This window comes from Nycticebus coucang, chromosome 18, assembly GCF_027406575.1.
Source record: "Nycticebus coucang isolate mNycCou1 chromosome 18, mNycCou1.pri, whole genome shotgun sequence".
Lineage (NCBI taxonomy): Eukaryota > Metazoa > Chordata > Mammalia > Primates > Lorisidae > Nycticebus > Nycticebus coucang.
In genome coordinates, this window is record NC_069797.1 from 2,804,023 (window position 1) to 2,823,036 (window position 19,014).

Sequence of the window (19,014 nt, forward strand, 5' to 3'; positions counted from 1 at the left end):
GTATTGTTAAATATTATGTCTCTTGCCTTGCAGCACTTTGGTGACAGCATCAAGCATCCAAGCACTGTGTATGAAAACATACGTTTTGGAGGTGACTGTCACTCCAGAGTAAAGCAATATCATCACAGGATTATCGTTTCATAATGGTTAATTGTTGATTTTTTTCTAGGTTTTAACACAGCACTTGAGTGCCTGGCTATGACTACAGGAATAAATTTCTAATAGAATGCCTGTGTTTTCTAAAAGGTAATGAAATGTATCCATAACACTAGTCTTTTTCTAAAGTGACAAATACAAATTGTATATATTTCTGGTTCATAATACTATGTTGTAAAGTATGAATACATTCTGGGATGGCTAAGTCAAGCAAATTAACATAGTTGTTATACCTCAGATATGTTTTTGTGTTGAGAACACTCAAAATCTACTCCTAATCATTTTCAAGTTAAATTTTCATTTCTTTTTATATTGCCACATCATCATTTTTAACCGGCTATATAGCAACAGACCTTCTAGCTATAAACAGTTTATATATTAATCATATGCAAGCATTCAACAGATGGAGTCTTTTCAGGTACTTTGAGAAAATAAAGGTTTTAAAGACAAATTTTCAACACGAACAATGAGGTTGATATTTGTCACAAATAACTCAAAAATTAACGTTTACCTTTGCTAATTATCTTTTGACTGAAAGCTACAATGAAATCTTGGCAGAGATGAGGCTTAGAGAACTCATCTGGTGAGAGTGGATATTTGAAGGCACTCAGAGATTCTATGGGTACATGGGAAGAAAGGGGTAAGCAGGCCTAACTATAAACCCAGATTCAAAGAGTAAAAATAGTGGCCCTTGATTGTGGAACCAAGGAGAAGTAAAGACAGTGAAGGTATCAGAGCCCTGGAAAGATGCTCGAGTCCTCACTCTTCCAGAACATCTGCAACCAGTGTACCTTTACTACTCTGGATCCACAGATATGCTGACTAAACTAATTAGACACTTCCAAATCAAAGCCACGCCCATGGTATATGTCTACTAAGAATCAAATCTACAAAAATCATCACAAGATCGCATGTCTTCTTGCATGAGAAGACTATCTTCTCATTCTTTCCCAGAAAAACAAAGTCAGATACTGTGAGGGATCATTTAGGAATGTGAGTCTAGAACTTCCTAAAAAATAGAAGACCCTAAGCCAAGTTCAAAATAGTCACAATTCTACAAAAATATCATTAGCATTATTTACTCCTAAGATGGTATTACATGCAAAACAGAACTGATTAGCCTAGCACTATATTATTATCCCAGCTTATATTCCTATAAATGTTACAGATAATAAAGGGATGAATAGATGTAATGATTAACTTAACAACCCCAAAATATGATTTAAATACTCACTTCGCATTTGTGTTTTTATCTTTTTTGTGGGATCAAGCCAGATCTGCAGGAGGAGAGAAAAGGTTAATGAACCCAGAAGAAAAACTCCAGAGTCACAAATAGAACCATTTACGATTCACCTACTTGTTAAAGTGTAAGCACAATTTCATAAAGTCTTATTCCAAGCAGCTTTTATCTGTTAGCATTTCACTAGGCTAAGTAGTGACTTGGTTTTCAGTGCATGTGTTTATGTGTGTTGAGTTTCTGTGTGTGCTTTAATTAAACACTAAATGCTTCTAAGGTGACTCTTATGGCCTCGTTATCTTGGATCTGAAATGGAACTACACTTCAAATCTGAGGATGCAACAGTCTTGGTTAACCAAGTCTTCTGACATTTCCCTATAACATTTTAATACAGGTTCTCAGAGATAAAGTGTTCCAAATGAGGCTTGATCCTCTCATGACAGAAAAATCTGGGAAAAGAACGCTAGACAATGTATCCTAATAGCATATGTCTACTCACAGGATACGAGCAGTGTTAGAAAGAACCTCAGAATATATGGTTAAAATGTCCACAGAGAGTGGGATTGGTCAAACTCATGCCTAAGTAGCTATGAATCCGGGCAGTCCCCTAATTACAGATATCTGATTTGCATAAAGCTTGCACTTATGAATGGAGGCTATTACAGTAGGCCCTGAAGTTACAAACATCTCACTAACCTACAACTCATACTTAGAAATGGAGGCTATCACAGGTAATGGGTAAATGTATCTGTTCTATCTTACATACAGATTCAACTTACAAACAAAACTATACAACATACCTCCTTCATAACCTGTGTATTTGAACACTTGTGGGAGCACAAAAAACATGGGCTTATTAGGACCCTATAACTCTCTTGACTTTTGTAACATTTCTTTTTTTTTTTTCTTTTTTTTTTTTATTGTTGGGGATTCATTGAGGGTACAATAAGCCAGGTTACACTGATTGCAATTGTTAGGTAAAGTCCCTCTTGCAATCATGTCTTGCCCCCATAAAGTGTGACACACACCAAGGCCCCACCCACCTCCCTGCTTCCCTTTTCTGTTCCCCCCCATAACCATAATTGTCATTAATTGTCCTCATATCAAAATTGAGTACATAGGATTCATGCTTCTCCATTCTTGTGATGCTTTACTAAGAATAATGTCTTCCTCGTCCATCCAGGTTAAAAAGAAGGATGTAAAGTCTCCATTTTTTTTAATGGCTGAATAGTATTCCATGGTATACATATACCACAGCTTGTTAATCCATTCCTGGGTTGGTAGGCATTTAGGCTGTTTCCACATTTTGGCGATTGTAAATTGAGCTGCAATAAACAGTCTAGTACGAGTGTCCTTATGATAAAAGGATTTTTTTCCTTCTGGGTAGATGCCCAGTAATGGGATTGCAGGATCAAATGGGAGGTCTAGCTTGAGTGCTTTGAGGTTTCTCCATACTTCCTTCCAGAAAGGTTGTACTAGTTTGCAGTCCCACCAGCAGTGTAAAAGTTTTCCCTTCTCTCCACATCCACGCCAGCATCTGCAGTTTTGAGATTTTGTGATGTGGGCCATTCTCACTGGGGTTAGATGATATCTCAGGGTTGTTTTGATTTGCATTTCTCTAATATATAGAGATGATGAACATTTTTTCATGTGTTTCTTAGCCATTCGTCTGTCGTCTTTAGAGAAAGTTCTATTCATGTCTCTTGCCCATTGATATAAGGGATTGTTGGCTTTTTTCATGTGGATTAATTTGAGTTCTCTATAGATCCTAGTTATCAAGCTTTTGTCTGATTGAAAATATGCAAATATCCTTTCCCATTGTGTAGGTTGTCTCTTTGCTTTGGTTATTGTGTCCTTAGCTGTACAGAAGCTTTTCAGTTGAATGAAGTCCCATTTGTTTATTTTTGTTGTTGTTGCAATTGCCATGGCAGTCTTCTTCATGAAGTCTTTCCCCAGGCCAATATCTTCCAGTGTTTTTCCTATGCTTTCTTGGAGGATTTTTATTGTTTCATGCCTTAAGTTTAAGTCCTTTATCCATCTTGAATCAATTTTTGTGAGTGGGGAAAGGTGTGGGTCCAGTTTCAGTCTTTTACATGTAGACATCCAGTTCTCCCAACACCATTTATTGAATAGGGAGTCTTTCCCCCAAGGTATGTTCTTGTTTGGTTTATCAAAGATTAGGTGGTTGTAAAATGTGACTTTTGTAACATTTCAAACTCTCTGATACCTATTTTATCCCCTTCATCAATATTTCCCTAACTTTCAAGTGCATATGAATGAATCACCTGAACATCTAGTAAAAAATGCAGCCTGGAGTTTATCTAACAAGTTTTTACATTGTGCTAACACTGCTGCTCCTGGGACTACCTTTTGAGTAGGAGAGCCCAAAATTTCTTTTGACATGGAAATGTTTGCTTTTTCCCAAAGCAAAATGTACACAGACAGTTTTCAAGTCTTACTGGCTTATCAGCCTACACTGAGTTGTCAAGTCAGCTCCCTACAGAAAGCCCTAGCAGGGAACTGTTTCCACACACTGCTCCCCATCCAAATACTGCTCCCAATAATTATAAGCAGCTCAAAAATGAACAGCAAGATCCAGCTGCCCCCCACACTGATTCACAACTACAAATCCCCACCCTACCGTATTGTCTTCAGTATCAAACCTAATCTCTCTTGTCCATTTCAAATTTCCAGGGCAGTGATCCCTATACCTATCCCTGCGTCCTATTTTTTTTTTTTTTGACTTAGATGACAGCAATTTATTTTCTCACAGTCTTGGAGGATGGGAAATCCAAGATCAATCACTATTGTTGAAACTGCAAGGGTTTGAAACAAAGTAACTCTGATTAAATCAAGCTAGTAGAATAGTAATACGTCTCTGTGGGAAATAAAACAGAATGTTATACAAATCTATGCAGGAAGAAAAAGCATTCTTTGCCTAGGTTACTTTAGGATTAGATTTTGTCCACAACAAACAGGAAGACATTTTTAAAATTTTATGGAACAAAAGTTAAAAAATCAAATTAGATTATATGTGAATAATTTAATTCACTTCCAAATATATTTGAACAATGATTTCCTGAAACCTGCTTTTCTCAGAAAGGACATCACTTTTTATTCCCCAGAAGTTTTCAGTTAAAGCCTAGACACAAAGTGTGTGCCTAATGTTTGTGTATTTTCATCTGACATTTTTCTAAGAGTAACTATGATGTATTAGGAATTATAAATTATTATTTAGCATTAGCATATTTTTGACCAAGAATGCTATGGTAAACCCCACCCAAATTTGTCCTTATGTTAATATCATCTGACTTAATGACCTTAACCTCTCCTTGACTTCAGCCATAGTCTTCATGGCCACAGGCCAGGTCATGTCATCACACTTCTCAGAAACAGTCATTTCCTCTCATCTAAGTTTTCTAAACACTTATTACCACTGTGCCTAATCTTCAACATCTTTGCAATTCTACTCCTTCCCTAAGATATTTTTTTGAAGCCAATCTGCTATTTCAGATTCAATTACTTTCCTTCCTAAGACCCTCTGACTAATCATCTTGATTACATCTCATCAACATATCCAATTTTCTCATTGCTTTTTCCTCTAACTGTAACTACCATAAACACAGCCAAGAGAGAACCTATCAAATACTCCATTTCTCCACTATTATACCCAGTTTGATGAAGGCAGTTAGAGAAAAACGCACAAATATATTCTATTGTCCTCACAATTTTATGATCTCAATTCTCAGTCAATAGCAACCCCTGTGCTAGCTCTTGGGTGGCTGTCTCTCCTGGTCACACTGCAACCCTACTCACTCGTAAACAGATGGATTTGCCACCTGTTTCATAGAGATTTTATACTGCACTTTGTACAACTCAAATTTTTTAACCACTTGCAGACTGTGGATGAGGTCACTCTGTTCACTCGAGGCTAATCATTTTCATGAATTTAGAACATTTTCTCATCATCACTCTCCTCTGTGATCAGCCATCTATGTTTCTTGGGCTTTCTCACAGGAAAGCCAAAGCTATTTACAATAAAGCAAATCCTCCAACCCCCCCAACCGTTAGTCAACTATCTGTATTGTCCAGTATGATAGCCACCACTCACCAGTCATGCCAGCCATATTTCAAGTGATCAACAGCCCCCTGTGGCTCCTTGTGGATACACCTTACAAATAATACTCTAGAAACAGAAACTAATCCATGTCCCAAGAACTTTCTGACATGAACAGACAGATGGGGTCACATGTTATACTAACTTGGGTTATTTTTTATTTTTTTTTTATTGTTGGGGATTCATTGAGGGTACAATAAGCCAGGTTACACTGATTGCAATTGTTAGGTAAAGTCCCTCTTGCAATCATGTCTTGCCCCCATAAAGTGTGACACACACCAAGGCCCCGCCCACCTCCCTTTTTTTAAAACAACATGATTAAAATCCTCCTCTTATATTTCCCTGTAAGAAATTTCAATGTTTTCTAAAAAGCAAAACAGGGGGTGGGAAATGGAGATAAAAGTGGAAGGCACTACGACAGAGTGATCAGGGGGAAACCCAAGCATCACTGCTGGCCCTGCATACTAAAAAGGATACTCACTAGACAGACCTAGTGTCTCAGTCCTAAGTCATATTTAGCAGTGATGAGAAAAAGGCAAGACAGAAGTGCAGGAAACAAAATGTGTTAAAAGTTCCATCATGCAGTTAAAGATAAATGCCTTGTGTTTTCACCCTTACCCTCTGTCTAAGCTTTGCTCTGTGCTCTATTTTCTCATGCCTGAGACTTCAATAAAAGCCTGTGAGGGACATAGAGAGGGGGTGCACCTTTGTCTCTCCCCCCGGAGAGCTGACTGGTGTTGGCCTCCCCACGTCCCTCACTTCAACACAAATGGACTGAGTAGATGTTATTCATTTGCTCTCCAGTTGCACCAACAGCTACTGGACAGAGCAGGTATTCCAAATTCCCACCAAAATGAAAACGTCTATTGGAAGTACTGGGGTACATCCTCTAATGTCGCCTTCCCTTCTGTTCTTTTCATGGCCAGGCTCTTAAAATAATAGTTCACACTTATGATGAAATTCTACACCATTAATTTTCTATGGCTTCACCTACTCCTTGATCCCCAAGCATTATCTAGCCAACAACCTACAAACATGTCCAATTCGGCAAAATGACAATTAAATTTACTGTCCAGTGATTAACTCTACCCAAACTGCTACTTTTCCTCCAAAGACCTATGTAAAGTCTCCACAAACTCCTCAGCGCCCAACTTTGACGTTTGAACTTACCTTCCATACTCAACATCACACTTCAGAGGTGATGGGTCATACAGCCTGCCAGGCACATTCCCCACACAGTGTCTCTGTGTCTTCCTCTTCACCCCTAATACCACCTCCCTGGTATTCATCACCTCGGGGCTAGATGGTCACAATCGTCTCCTGACCTCCCTGTCTCTGGTCTCAACTCCCTGTATAATTGCTTTCAACTCCAGGAACAAGTTCTTTCTGAAATGTAAATCTGACCAAAAATCTTTCTTCTTAAAATCTGGATTCCTTAACATGAGATACAATATATTCCAAAAATCATGTCTGCCTATCTTTCCAGCTGCTTTCCCAGCATCTCCATCAGCACTCCCCACAGAGCCCCCAAACCAACCTGGGATTCCAGCTGAAAGAGAGCACTTGCTGAGAAAACACAGCACTTGCTGAGAAAACACGGCTTTAAAACTGGTCCCCAGTTCCTCTTTCCCATATGCCTGTGCCTCATGGGTCTTTTCTATGTGGAGATGATGGAACTGCCACCTCCGCCATCCCCAATAGACAGCTTAAAATGCCTCATGTGTATCAGGACCTTCCATGCTGGAGCTGCTGCTGCTCTTGTGCAGAATGTCCCTTCCCTGCTCACATCCAGAATATTGCCCCTAATTTTCAGTAGCTATGTCTACACTAAACTGTTCATCTCATTCCCAAAATTGATAGATCTGCCTTTATGTAACACAAAATATTCATGCCAGGCAATAAAACTTCAAAAAGTGTCTCCTCTCTACTCCCTAATAAATGTCAGGCAGGTATTTAGGACAGAGTATAGTAGGCTCTGATAATGAATAGAGTTAGATTATAAGGAGGTTATACACTTGATAATTTTAGCCTCACCAAATTGTTAATCCATTTTCTGTTCCAACATACCTGAGCAATATGACATCTCATAGTCCACCTGGTAACATCTTATAACATCTTTCAATAAATCTCCACTCCTATAACATCTCCTGCTATAATATCTTTCAATAAATTACACAAATTATGCAAATTAAACAATGAGCTAGTATTTTTTTTAACTGGGAAGGGGACAATAACGGCATGCCCAGTAAACATAATCATTCATATGTATTAGTGTATTTGGTGCGTATTTACGAAGAATGGAGGTAGGATGAGAGATAAATAAGATTCCTAATTAATTAATTCCTAATTCTGTCTCTCCCGTGATTCTGATATGAAAAAGGAAGTCCCTTTTGAATAGCACTGGCACAGACCGGCACACTATCACCATCTGTAAGTTAGCTCAAGTCACACATGTATTAATGTCATAATAGAGTGATCAACAGTCAAACTCATAACAGAAACTCTGCCAGCATCGTCCTTCAACACCCTATACAGAAAGTCTTGCAAGAGGACTTTCAGAATTTGATGACATGGAAAATTCCTCCGAGAAAAGATGGTACACTGCTATATTCCCAGTTATGATAGCTACGAAACAGTGTGCCTATTCTTAATGAACAGGAAGTTCACAATTTTGCATTTTGCCTAAAATCTACTTTTTTCTACCTAGTTTTGCCTGAGTTTCAAACTTATCTATAACATTTTTTGCCCTACGCACCTTGGGTTAAATATTCAACTTCTCTATGCCTCACATTTTCACATTGTGGCTAATAATCATTACCTTGGAAGCCTCTTCTGAAAACTCCCTGAAACAACATGTATAAGGTGCTGAGAACTGTGCCGGCCACACAGTGCCAATCCCAGAATGATCAGCTGGTAACAGGAATTTCTATTCTAGTACTAATGTCTTTGTGGTAAATGCCACATCTGATTCTTAAAAAAAATAAATTCTAAACAATTATGCCTGGTTATAAGCCTCAACCCAACAACTGCGGTATTTTCATCCAGAAAAAAAAGCATGTCATGCACTAGGTACATTTGAGATGGATTACACATGGAGCATTTTTCATGCTAGATGCTATCTTTTAAGACACATCCAAAATAAAATTCATTTGTTTACTTATTCTTTCCAGAGGTTATCTGAGCCAAAGTTCAAACTGTTGGAAACTATATTCATTCTATCCCCTTCCACGTCCCATCAAGTCCTCCTTCTAAATAAACTCCTCCAACTTCCCAAAAACCAGGCCTTACTTATTCTTGGTATCTGCCATCCTTTGCTCATACCGGTCAATCATTAGATTGATTCTGTCTAATTGCAAAGACTCTCTTATTCACTTTTCTATTTCCATTGCCACAACCTTAAAGCCATGTTTGTGCTTTCAGTAATCACCCTTATTCAAGTCCCCTTTCATCCCATTCTTAGTGTTAGCACAAGTGTTTTATTTATTTATTTAGACACAGTGTCTCACTCTGTTGCCCCAGGCTAGAGTACTGTGTTATTAACCATCTCACAGCAACCTCACACTTCTAGGTTCAAGTTAACCTCCTGCCTCAGCCTCCCAAGTGTCTAAAACTACAGAAATCTGCCACAAGGCCCAGCTACAAAGTGACCTCTTGAAAGGCAAAAGTGCTCATCTCACATACTTGCTTCATCCTATCAATGACTTACCATTTGGTAGGATAAAAGAAATTACCCAAGTCTCAGTGAATAGCCTAGATACCCAGACATGATCTGACCCCTGCTAATGCCCAGCCCTACCCTACAGGCTTCTTTAGAATTTTCAAGCAGATAGCTTCCCTAAACTCAGGGTCCCATGTCTGTATTTCCTATGTTCTGTTACCCAGCCAAGGTCCACTCACACCATAGGTCTCTGCTCAACATTCCCTCTTAAGAACGGTCTTCCGAGATGGAGTCCCGGCACCCCAGCACCCGTAACATGGTGGTTATAGCGCAGGCCACAAACACCAAGACCGGTGGGTGAGTTCAAAAGAGCCCAGGCCAGATAAACAATGACAACTGCAACAACAAAAAAATAGCCAGGCATTGTGGCAGGGACCTGTAGTCCCAGCTACTTGGGAGGCAGAGGCAAGAAAATTGCCTAAGCCTGAGAGTTTGAGGTTGTTGTCAGCTGGGCACTCTGCCGAGGGTGACAAAATGGGACACTGTCTCAAAAAAAAAAACAGAACAGTATTTCTGTTGAGTGTCCATAATTTTTCCTGTAGAGCAGGAATCAAAATGTAGTAACTGGGTAATTAGTTCTTTCCTCTGTCTCCTCAACTAGAATATAAGCAGAGACATCTAGGAGGCCAGGGTCTTTGTTTTCATGGTTCTCTATTGGATCCTTTGCCATTTTGCCCATAGGGAGGGTTTTTTTTTATTGTGTAAAAAACCACATAGTATAAAACCTTCCATTTTAAACATTGTTAAGGCACAGTTATGTTAACTATATTCTCATTATTGTACAACAGATCTCTAAAACTTTTTCATTTTGCAAAACTGAAACCACTTGAACAATTCCCCATTTTCCTTTCTCACGGCCCTAGGCAACCACAATTCTATTCTCTGTTTCCATGAGTTTGATTCTTCAGATGCCTCATCTAGCAGAATCATACAGAGTTTATGTCACTTAACATTTTCTACATTTATTCATGCTATAACATATGACAAAATTTCCTTTTTTAAGACTGAATAACATTCTCTTATACATATGTACCACACTTTTTTTATCCATTAATGGACATATAGCTACGTCCACCTCTCAGCTATTATGAATAATGCTACAATAAGCATGAGTGTCCAAATACCTCTTCAAGGTCTCACTTTCAGCTATTTTTGATCTATACGCAGAAGTGGGATTGCTGTGCCATATGATACCTCTACTTTTCATTTTTATGACATGTCCATACTGTTTTCTATTAACAGCTGTACCATTTTACGTTCCCGCACACAGTGCACAAGGGTTTAAATTTCTCCACATCCTTGTTGATACCTCTTATTTTCTTGTGATGACAATGGACAGGGTCTGAGATGGTTTATAGGTAATAAGCATTAGTTAATGTCTAGATATGGTGAGGCAACAAAAATAAATAAAGCAAAGTTTGTATCCTCAAAGAGTTCCCAGAGTCATAGCAGGAAAGAAAAACACACACATAACATTTGTACTACATTTGTAGACCACAGGCAGAAAAATTACCAAATCCCCTCTACAGTAGGCTGAGATTAGGAGTAGAATATAAATTAGACACATATATTAGGAGTTATCAAAATAAAATATAATAAATCTCATTATGTAAATATCACTCTTATGCAAAACTAGTGTTCCAGAAATTCTGGATTTCTTAATATAGCATAGTTATTTCTACTAACAGAACACATCAGTCTATACATTCGACAACATACTGAATTTTGTCCCTATTTTCCAAAGATTAAATGCTCATATGAAACTACCAACTGGTAAGTTCAAAAAGTTAGATAACAACAACCATTCTCACCACATTCTCTTTTATTCACAACAAAGAAGCACATGCTTGAAAACACTATTAAGATCAACTTATAATTTATAGCCTCAAAAATGTCCAGTTTAGTCATATATGTTGTTTCTTCTGAGAAGAGCGTTGTACACACAGACCTAGTAAGGGTACTCACACACTCTTCAGCAGGCCGGCAGGCAATTTAATTGCCTCTAGTCTAAACATGAAATTAACACAAACTAAACATCAAGATTAGAAAAGTAAGCAAGTTCAGAAAATGTCCTGTTCTATAATGCCATCCTTCCTACCCTGTATTTTATTAGTGGGACATGGAAATACAAACAATGATGTCATGTAGGCAAATAAAATGCACACTCAGGTTTCTGTACTCACCCTTCTATTCTTCTTTCTGTGATTTGAGTGTTAGGTCTCAAACAGTAATCCCTTTTACTGTCACCATGAGCCTTGGGTATCCTCACATAGAATCCCTCCAATGTGTCTCCATCCCATGTGTCAGGCACCCTTAATACCCACCATGCAGGGGCCTACACAGTGTGAGCTGATTTATCCATCCTTAGCAACAAAAAGGCAGACTGAGACATTGAAAACCAAACGTTTAATGCCGTTTTTAAAACTCTGTGTTGTTTTTATGTCAGAACACCAATTTTCAATCGATGACAATTACATTCTGTCTGCTTACAAGTGTAAAACACACACATACAAAAAAACTCCCAAAACGTATAGATCATTTTCTCTACACAAGATAGTTTTTCAATATTTACCAGATTTCTAAGGTGAAGTCTTGATAACACATAAGTTATTTTAAAGATAAATTTTATACTGATAAAAACTTGTTTTAAAAAGTTCTTAAAAGTAAAGATAGAGTCAAAGTCACTTACCTTCTCCTCAACATTTTCGTAAAACATGAGCCCAAAATAGTCCCTTTCTAGCACATCCAGATGGTCACATACGTTGTCCAATAATGCTTGTCCCACTGAATTTTTCTGAAGAAAAAAAGCAGCATTTTTTACTTTTCAAGCACTAAAGATTTCATGAGTACTGTAACTACAGAACATACTGGCAGATCTAAAATATAGTGTAAAGTAACCTAACATATTTATTTCCCAATTTTATGACAATATGAAAATGATTCATAATGCTTTTCACTTTAGCCCTTATACCTCCCACTCATAAAAAAGCAGAAAATCTAAAGTGAAATCATAATAAAATGCCCTCTGCTTTATTGATACTAGTCCCCATAACAAAAAGGACTAACAAGGCACTATGCGAGCAGTTCCTTTACTAATGTTAACAATGGTACAAAATCTGCTGAGACTGCTTCCCTCTATTCCTTCAGGTGGCTCATGACATATGACTGGATAGTCCCCAGGAAAATCAATCATCCCCATTATTCAATATATCCTAACATCATTTATTCCACCAACATTTTAGTTTGATGTTTCACTTTTTACCACATTTGTAGACAGAATTTTCTTTATTATTTTCTACTTCCAAAACTAACACTTTTATTAAATCAAGGAAAGATTCACTGTAGAAAAGTCAACAAAGGTTTTAACAGAACAAAGTATACCTTTTTACAAAATATGTAGATATTAACAGCAAACTGTTTCTGAGATTTGCTTTTATGTTCTTTTAGCTATTTTAAAGCTAACATAAACAATGTTAATTAGTAGGGAATGTGCTACTAATGATGATTACATGAAGAGCTAATCCACTCTTCATCCTTTATCTGTGATTTAGAACATCTACAAAATACTTTATTATTCCTACTAATGAACTGATTCAAGTTTCACCAAAAAGTAGCAAAACCGAGTGGCTGGTAGAATCTGTCTCACTACATCATACCCGCCCATTATCTTTGAGAATAAGAAATAACCACACCACCATATAAATAGTTAATTTTTGTGTGTGTGTGTGTGAAAAGTCAGTTTTTAGGTTATAACAGTGGCCAACTAGATCAGTTAGCATGTAACTGACATTTTTGTAATTTTCGTGATATACAACATTTTAATCAGAAAACATGAACACTCAGTACCCTGTTGTGTGCCCCGTTTAGAAATCCTTAATAGCAATTCCCTAGATAACGCTGGTTGCTACTGCAGCATAACCTAGTGAAAGTTGGCAGTGATCAAGTAAAGACAAATTAAAATACTAATGTGATTTCCCATACATATGATTGATCAAAAGTAATCAGTTTGATAATAAGATATGTTAATGATAATGTGGTAAAATCAAACTTAAATGACTGCTGGTTACAATGTAAGTTATTGGCACATTCACTTTGGCAGTATCTGTGAAAAGTGAAGTGAAACTTCATCAATAATTTCACCACTGTCTGTCTACCCTAAAGAAACTCTTGCACAGTAGATGAGGAAACTCATCCTACAATGTTCACTGAAGGGCCTTTATTGTACATAAAGAAGGGGAATCAATGGTTCAGTAATATAAAGGAATACTCTACAGCTGTTAAAACAAATTAAGATTTACATATCATAAAATGATATACAAAGCAAGAAGGAAAAGATGACAACGAGATGAAGCAATGTCCCTAATGTTTTATTTGGTTAAAGATCGAAAATACACAATAAGGTAGTAATGGCTGATTAAATGTTTATGGTGGATACCAACTGTCCCTTCTACTGTTTCTGTGTTTTTATAGTTTTTTAAATAATTCATGACTTTTAAGAAAAGATAGAACAAAACTAGATTTAAAAAATAAAGGACAATGGTCACTGCTGTGGTTCACTGATTAAAAGAAATTTATAAATTAATAGGCATTTTGGATCATCTGAATAGTCCTATAAGCTACAGATAAAGAAATAGGCCCAGAGAGATTGAATCAATGATTCAAGGTCACTTAGGATCAAGTTAAATGCTCAAAAATCTAGATTCCCTCACTTTTACGATAGGTAGGAAAAACAAGGGACATGGGGTCCCTTGACCCAAGTTCAGAAAATCATTCTTTTCTATTCTTTTCCCTGTATAGGAGCAGCCTTGTCCCTTCCATCAAGGGAAGACACAGCACTTGTTCCTAGAACTTGGTGAAAATGCAAGAAGCAGCAGCCATCTTGGAAGCAGCTCCTCATCAAATACCAAATTTCCTGGCACCTTAGTCTTGGACTTTCCAATCTCCAGAACTGAAAGCAATTAATTCCTGGTGTTTATGAATGACCCAGGCTAAGGCATTTTGTTATGGCAACAAGAATTAAGACATAGATTTTCAATCCCCTTTCGCTTCTCCCTCTCTTTAAACACAATTGAAATATCAAGCTGAGCACAAGAACCATACATCATCTGAATACATAATAAACTACTGTTCTACTTGATACTCTTAAGATGTTATTGCCAAGCTGAACTCTTTCATCGTTGTTAAAGTATAACTTCTATTTTTAACAAGAATGTCGGAAGTTAGGAAAAATGTTAATAGAAGAACAACTGGAGCACATTTTAACCAGCAAGATCAGTCCCATGTGGGGCAGAAGAAACAGTATCATTCTGTGGTCAGGTCCATGAGCTCTAGAATCAAATTACCAGGGCTACAATATTGATTCAACAACAAACTAGCTGTGAAACATGGGCCACGTTGTTTCATACCTCTACCCCATATTCCTCACGGTAACACTGGCAATACTAATGATGCTCACCTTACACAGAGTCTTATATATATTAAGTGACATAATCAAAGCATTTCAAACAGTTCTTCTGTAAACATTAGCTATTAGTATATGTCATGTGAATTAAGTAATTAGTTGTAAAAAGCACTAAATTCTTCTGATTGACATAAAATGATAAGGTACTGAAGGCTTCAAAAATGACACTGGCTTCTGTCATTGGTTTTTGTCAGGCTTCTGTCAAAGGAATTATCCTTTGTAAATCATGAGTGTTTTCTCATTAAATGAAACTACATAAATAAGCTAGATTTTAGCTATTATCTATCTCAAGGTAAAACATTTGGAGTTACCCTTCATTATTCAGAAATACCAACCTACTACCATAAGGTCTCCTCAGGAGAAACATCTTACAGCCAGAGGTAATAATCAGAATATTTCATTACCATTCAGAACAAACACCGAGTACACAGGACTGGAGGACATTGACCCTGCTTGTTTTAAGGGACAGGTAAATTTTTTTGTAACGGAAATGACTTTTTTCTATTCTTTTAATACAAATGTATGAAAAGTAGATTACAGAAACCTGGTGAAACACATTCACTGTGCCATGCCATGACCACACATCACTACAGCTCTCCACTCAGCTCTGTCTCACCTCTACCTCACAGAGGTATTTGAAACCAGTTAAGAGGACCACAGTACACTTCATCATCTGGGTCTTCTTCCTGCCCTTAGCAGAGGCCTCTGCTTTTATCTCAGTCTTTTCCGGAGAGGCAGAGACTACTTCCGTGATCATCATTACAGCTTCTGCTGCAGATGAAACAAAATCATAAAATGGTTCTTTATAAACTCTCTCAATTATAGTTTTGGCAAGGAGTGGAATAAGAAAGGGTGAGAAGGGGAATAGCAGAGAGATAACAGGGAGAAATCACATAAGAGGAAGGTTCAAAAGTATAGGAGAAAATGAAGACTGGTAGTCTGACTCTCACAATTCTGTCTGAGTCACAGAACCCAAACCAGCATCACAATAGAATTCTAAATCAGGACAGTTACACCTTAAAGTGACCAAGACCATAGGTATTACTGTTCATTGGTTTCAACTAGTTATAAATGACAACTAACCCCCAAAGTCCAGTTTTGTATAGGATACTTACTTTTATGTGTACTTAGTTTTCTTCCTTCTACATGTGGTAATAGGAAAATGTTATCACCAAAGTATTGAAGCCCAATTTTATTGCAAATTTACACATTAAAACCAAAATATACCACAATGCTAGCAGTATGGCAACAGATTTTAAATGTAGTGTGCCTAATAGCAATAACATTAAATCTAGAGTAAAGATATCTCATTTTGTGTTCCAGTCACACCACTTTTGTTGTCACTGTTTCAATGCAAAGGTTAATTTTCTGAGAAAGGTACTCAAACTATAATCACACTTGTAAAACCTCCATCCTGTCCATTTCGCTTACTCTTTTATTTGTGTACATGATGATAAGACAAATGTCTATGGACCCTAATCCAAACCAAATGAAGAAATTCTAGAGGAGAAAAAACATATCTAATGATTGATTTGATCTTGATTTTATCACAACTCATGGAAACAAAATTTAAATTAAATCTGAAAATGACTGTTGGGTACATTTACACAGGCAAAGGGACTTTCAAAGTGTGGGAACAACTGCCATAGAGAATAGGCAGGGCCTGGCAGAGATAGCAGATCATATTTTTTTTGTTTTTTCTCTAACTAGTCATAAAAGTCCTAGCATCCTGACCAAGGAGTAATGCCCCGAGTATCTTCAAAAGTGCTACAAACATAGAAGTAGGTGTGATGGCACATACCTGTAGTCCCACAGAATTATTTCTGAAAATATGTATTATATGTGATACACAATGAAGATTACAATGTAATGTGGTCATATGGGCATTTACGGTGGGTGGCTTTTGGCATTTAGACATGAGGACCAAGTAGACAGGGTAGGGCACCTCAGAGATGGTCCCTCCAGATATGTCTGGAGTCTAAAAGGAGAATGAGACCCAGCTGATTGAGCAGGTCATTGGGTGTCAGGATAGTCTCCACGGCCCACCTTCCCCCCTTTTCCTCAACCCCCTTTTCCATGAGAGACTTCTGCAACTGAAGGTGGCTGGGAGGCACTGACAACACTCCAAAGTTCCGTTTCTCTATCTGGCTTTATATTTTTTGACTTTGATTCCGGTATCTATCTATAGGAGGATGACTACTAATCTTGGAATTGTTTTCTCACATCTCTAGGGATGTGGATATGCCATTTAAACTTTGGGATAGAGATGCTTATTAGGGTTAGCACAGCTCCTCTCCATTTCTTCTGTGTAAAGAGACAAATGGATTTGCCCTTGAGTTTGTTGACTCAAGTGTTCAAGGTGCAATGAGCCTAGAGCCTTAGTGATCCAAAGTAGGTTTTTGTTGCCCCACAGCAAGACAGTGAGCAGAAAGCTCAGAGAGGGAGGTGGTGAACACTCAAAGAACCTTAGTTACAGTGTTCTCTGAGTGAGATTTCTGTTTCTGCTTCATGTTCAGAGGCAATTAGTGAATCTCCACTCCAATTCCTGTGACTCCTGGAAGACACAAAGAAAGATGAGATATTTGTAGACTTTTTGATCTGGTTATTCTTCAACAAGGAGGCATGTTTAGAGCTACAGAGATGAAAATACTCTGAACTTCTCTCTATGAAAGGGATGTTCAATAGTGAGGGTTCACAGAAATGTCCCCTTGCTTTTAAACTCCAAATGATTTGAGAAATTTCTTGACACTTAGAGACTTTTCACATAGGCTATTTTGCCTGCTTCTAGAAAATTATTTCCTTGCTTCTAACTATGCATAATATGAATGCAAACCCTTGTGCATAAAGTCTTAGGCATGCTTATTAGGACTCCATGGCAAATTTGTAGGTATGTAAATCATGTGGCTTTCACTCTCAAAGTCCATTTTCTGCACCACATACCAGAAAGTCATAGGCTTCCTCTTTTCCCCCTGGAGAGGGCGCCCTTGTTATCATCAACAGCATTATTTGGGAACATTTCTGTATTGCAAATATCCCCCATAACTGCATTGCTATTGGAGAAGTGGTTAATAAATGAAGGTAGCACAAAATATGATTTCAAATCATTTAATAAAATTATTCATGTAGATTTAAAATAGTTTTTACAGTTGATTGAAGATTTGTGACTGGTTTATACATGATGATATAGGTTGATTTTGTATCTTTCCAATTTTATTTCAATTTGGAAACAGTACAATTATTATTTTTTTTCCAATAATGAAGCCTATGAGAATTAAGCTTGTCTTTTCTCAAATTACATTTTATGAGAATGATTTTAAATATATTTCTGAGGAACATTTACCGGGAAACTCCTTTAATGGGACTTAAAGAGATGATCCTTTGAGACTAGCATGGGTGTTCTTTAAGGGGAGTTTTTTGTGGGAGAAATGATCTGAGTCTTTTCTAAGGTTGAAGAAATTTCGGAAGTTACCAGAAATGGTTTATTAAAGATTATGAGCCCATTTGAAGTAAACATTCGCTCATACTCAGTTGGTGGCCTGGATCATACTGGGACCAGGCCAGCCGGATCTGTGCAAAAAGACAACTGGCAGGTGCTTTTGGTTTCATGGGCCTCTGAGTGGTTATCTTGGGATTGTTCACGTCTAAGTTTTTGTCTTAGTTCAGTAGATATTATCTTAATAGCTTGGTGACTGGTGTGCAGGTGTCATAGTTGTTCCTGGTTTTTGGTTTCTGAAAGATCCCCTGTTGTCTTGTGGTGCACCTACAGAGTGCAGCATGGGCTGAAAAAACAGGGTTCTTGTCAGTCACGTCCCTGGCCACTGTCAGCTGTACTCAACCATCTGCCATAGTAAGGGGCTGTAGCCACAAGGCCTCCCAGAGTAGCACAGTCTACCTTGGCAAGGACACTCACCACAGCTCCCAGGCCCAGAGCCACAGCAGCGAAGGTGACCCAAGGGAACAGGAGAAGTGGGTAACACGCCGACCCTTTGGCACTATCTGGCACTGCTTCTTTGATGCTGCAGACACAGATAACTGCACTACTTTGTGAATCGTATGTGATTACAAAATGGAGACAATCAATGACTCTGATTCCTTTGTGAATTTATTTTCCCTGGCACAAGAAACCCTTTTAGAATGCCCTGAAGAGGTTGGCACATAAGAAAAAGTCAAATCAGAGTGTTGAATATGAACTGCCTCCTCTGATTCAGGGGAGATTTTGTGAACCCTGAGTGGGATACTCTGCCCAGGAAAGGGAGGAGGAGCTCTAAGAAAAGCGCAGGGGTCCCTGGCAGGGTCAAAGAGACTCAGATCCTGGAGGAGCTGAA

General features: G+C 37.9%; 1 protein-coding gene across 1 annotated transcript in view; it reads right to left on the reverse strand.

Moving 5' to 3' along the window:
- LOC128570233 (band 4.1-like protein 2) overlaps positions 1–19,014 on the reverse strand; it is a 72,590-nt gene that overhangs the window by 33,993 nt on the left and 19,583 nt on the right. Inside the window, exons 3-5 of the mRNA XM_053569186.1 lie at positions 15,306–15,460; positions 11,918–12,022; positions 1,391–1,433 (exon numbers count right to left, since the gene is read on the reverse strand). Of these exons, the coding sequence (XP_053425161.1) occupies positions 1,391–1,433; positions 11,918–12,022; positions 15,306–15,460 (303 nt within the window). The remainder of the gene's footprint in view (positions 1–1,390; positions 1,434–11,917; positions 12,023–15,305; positions 15,461–19,014) is intronic.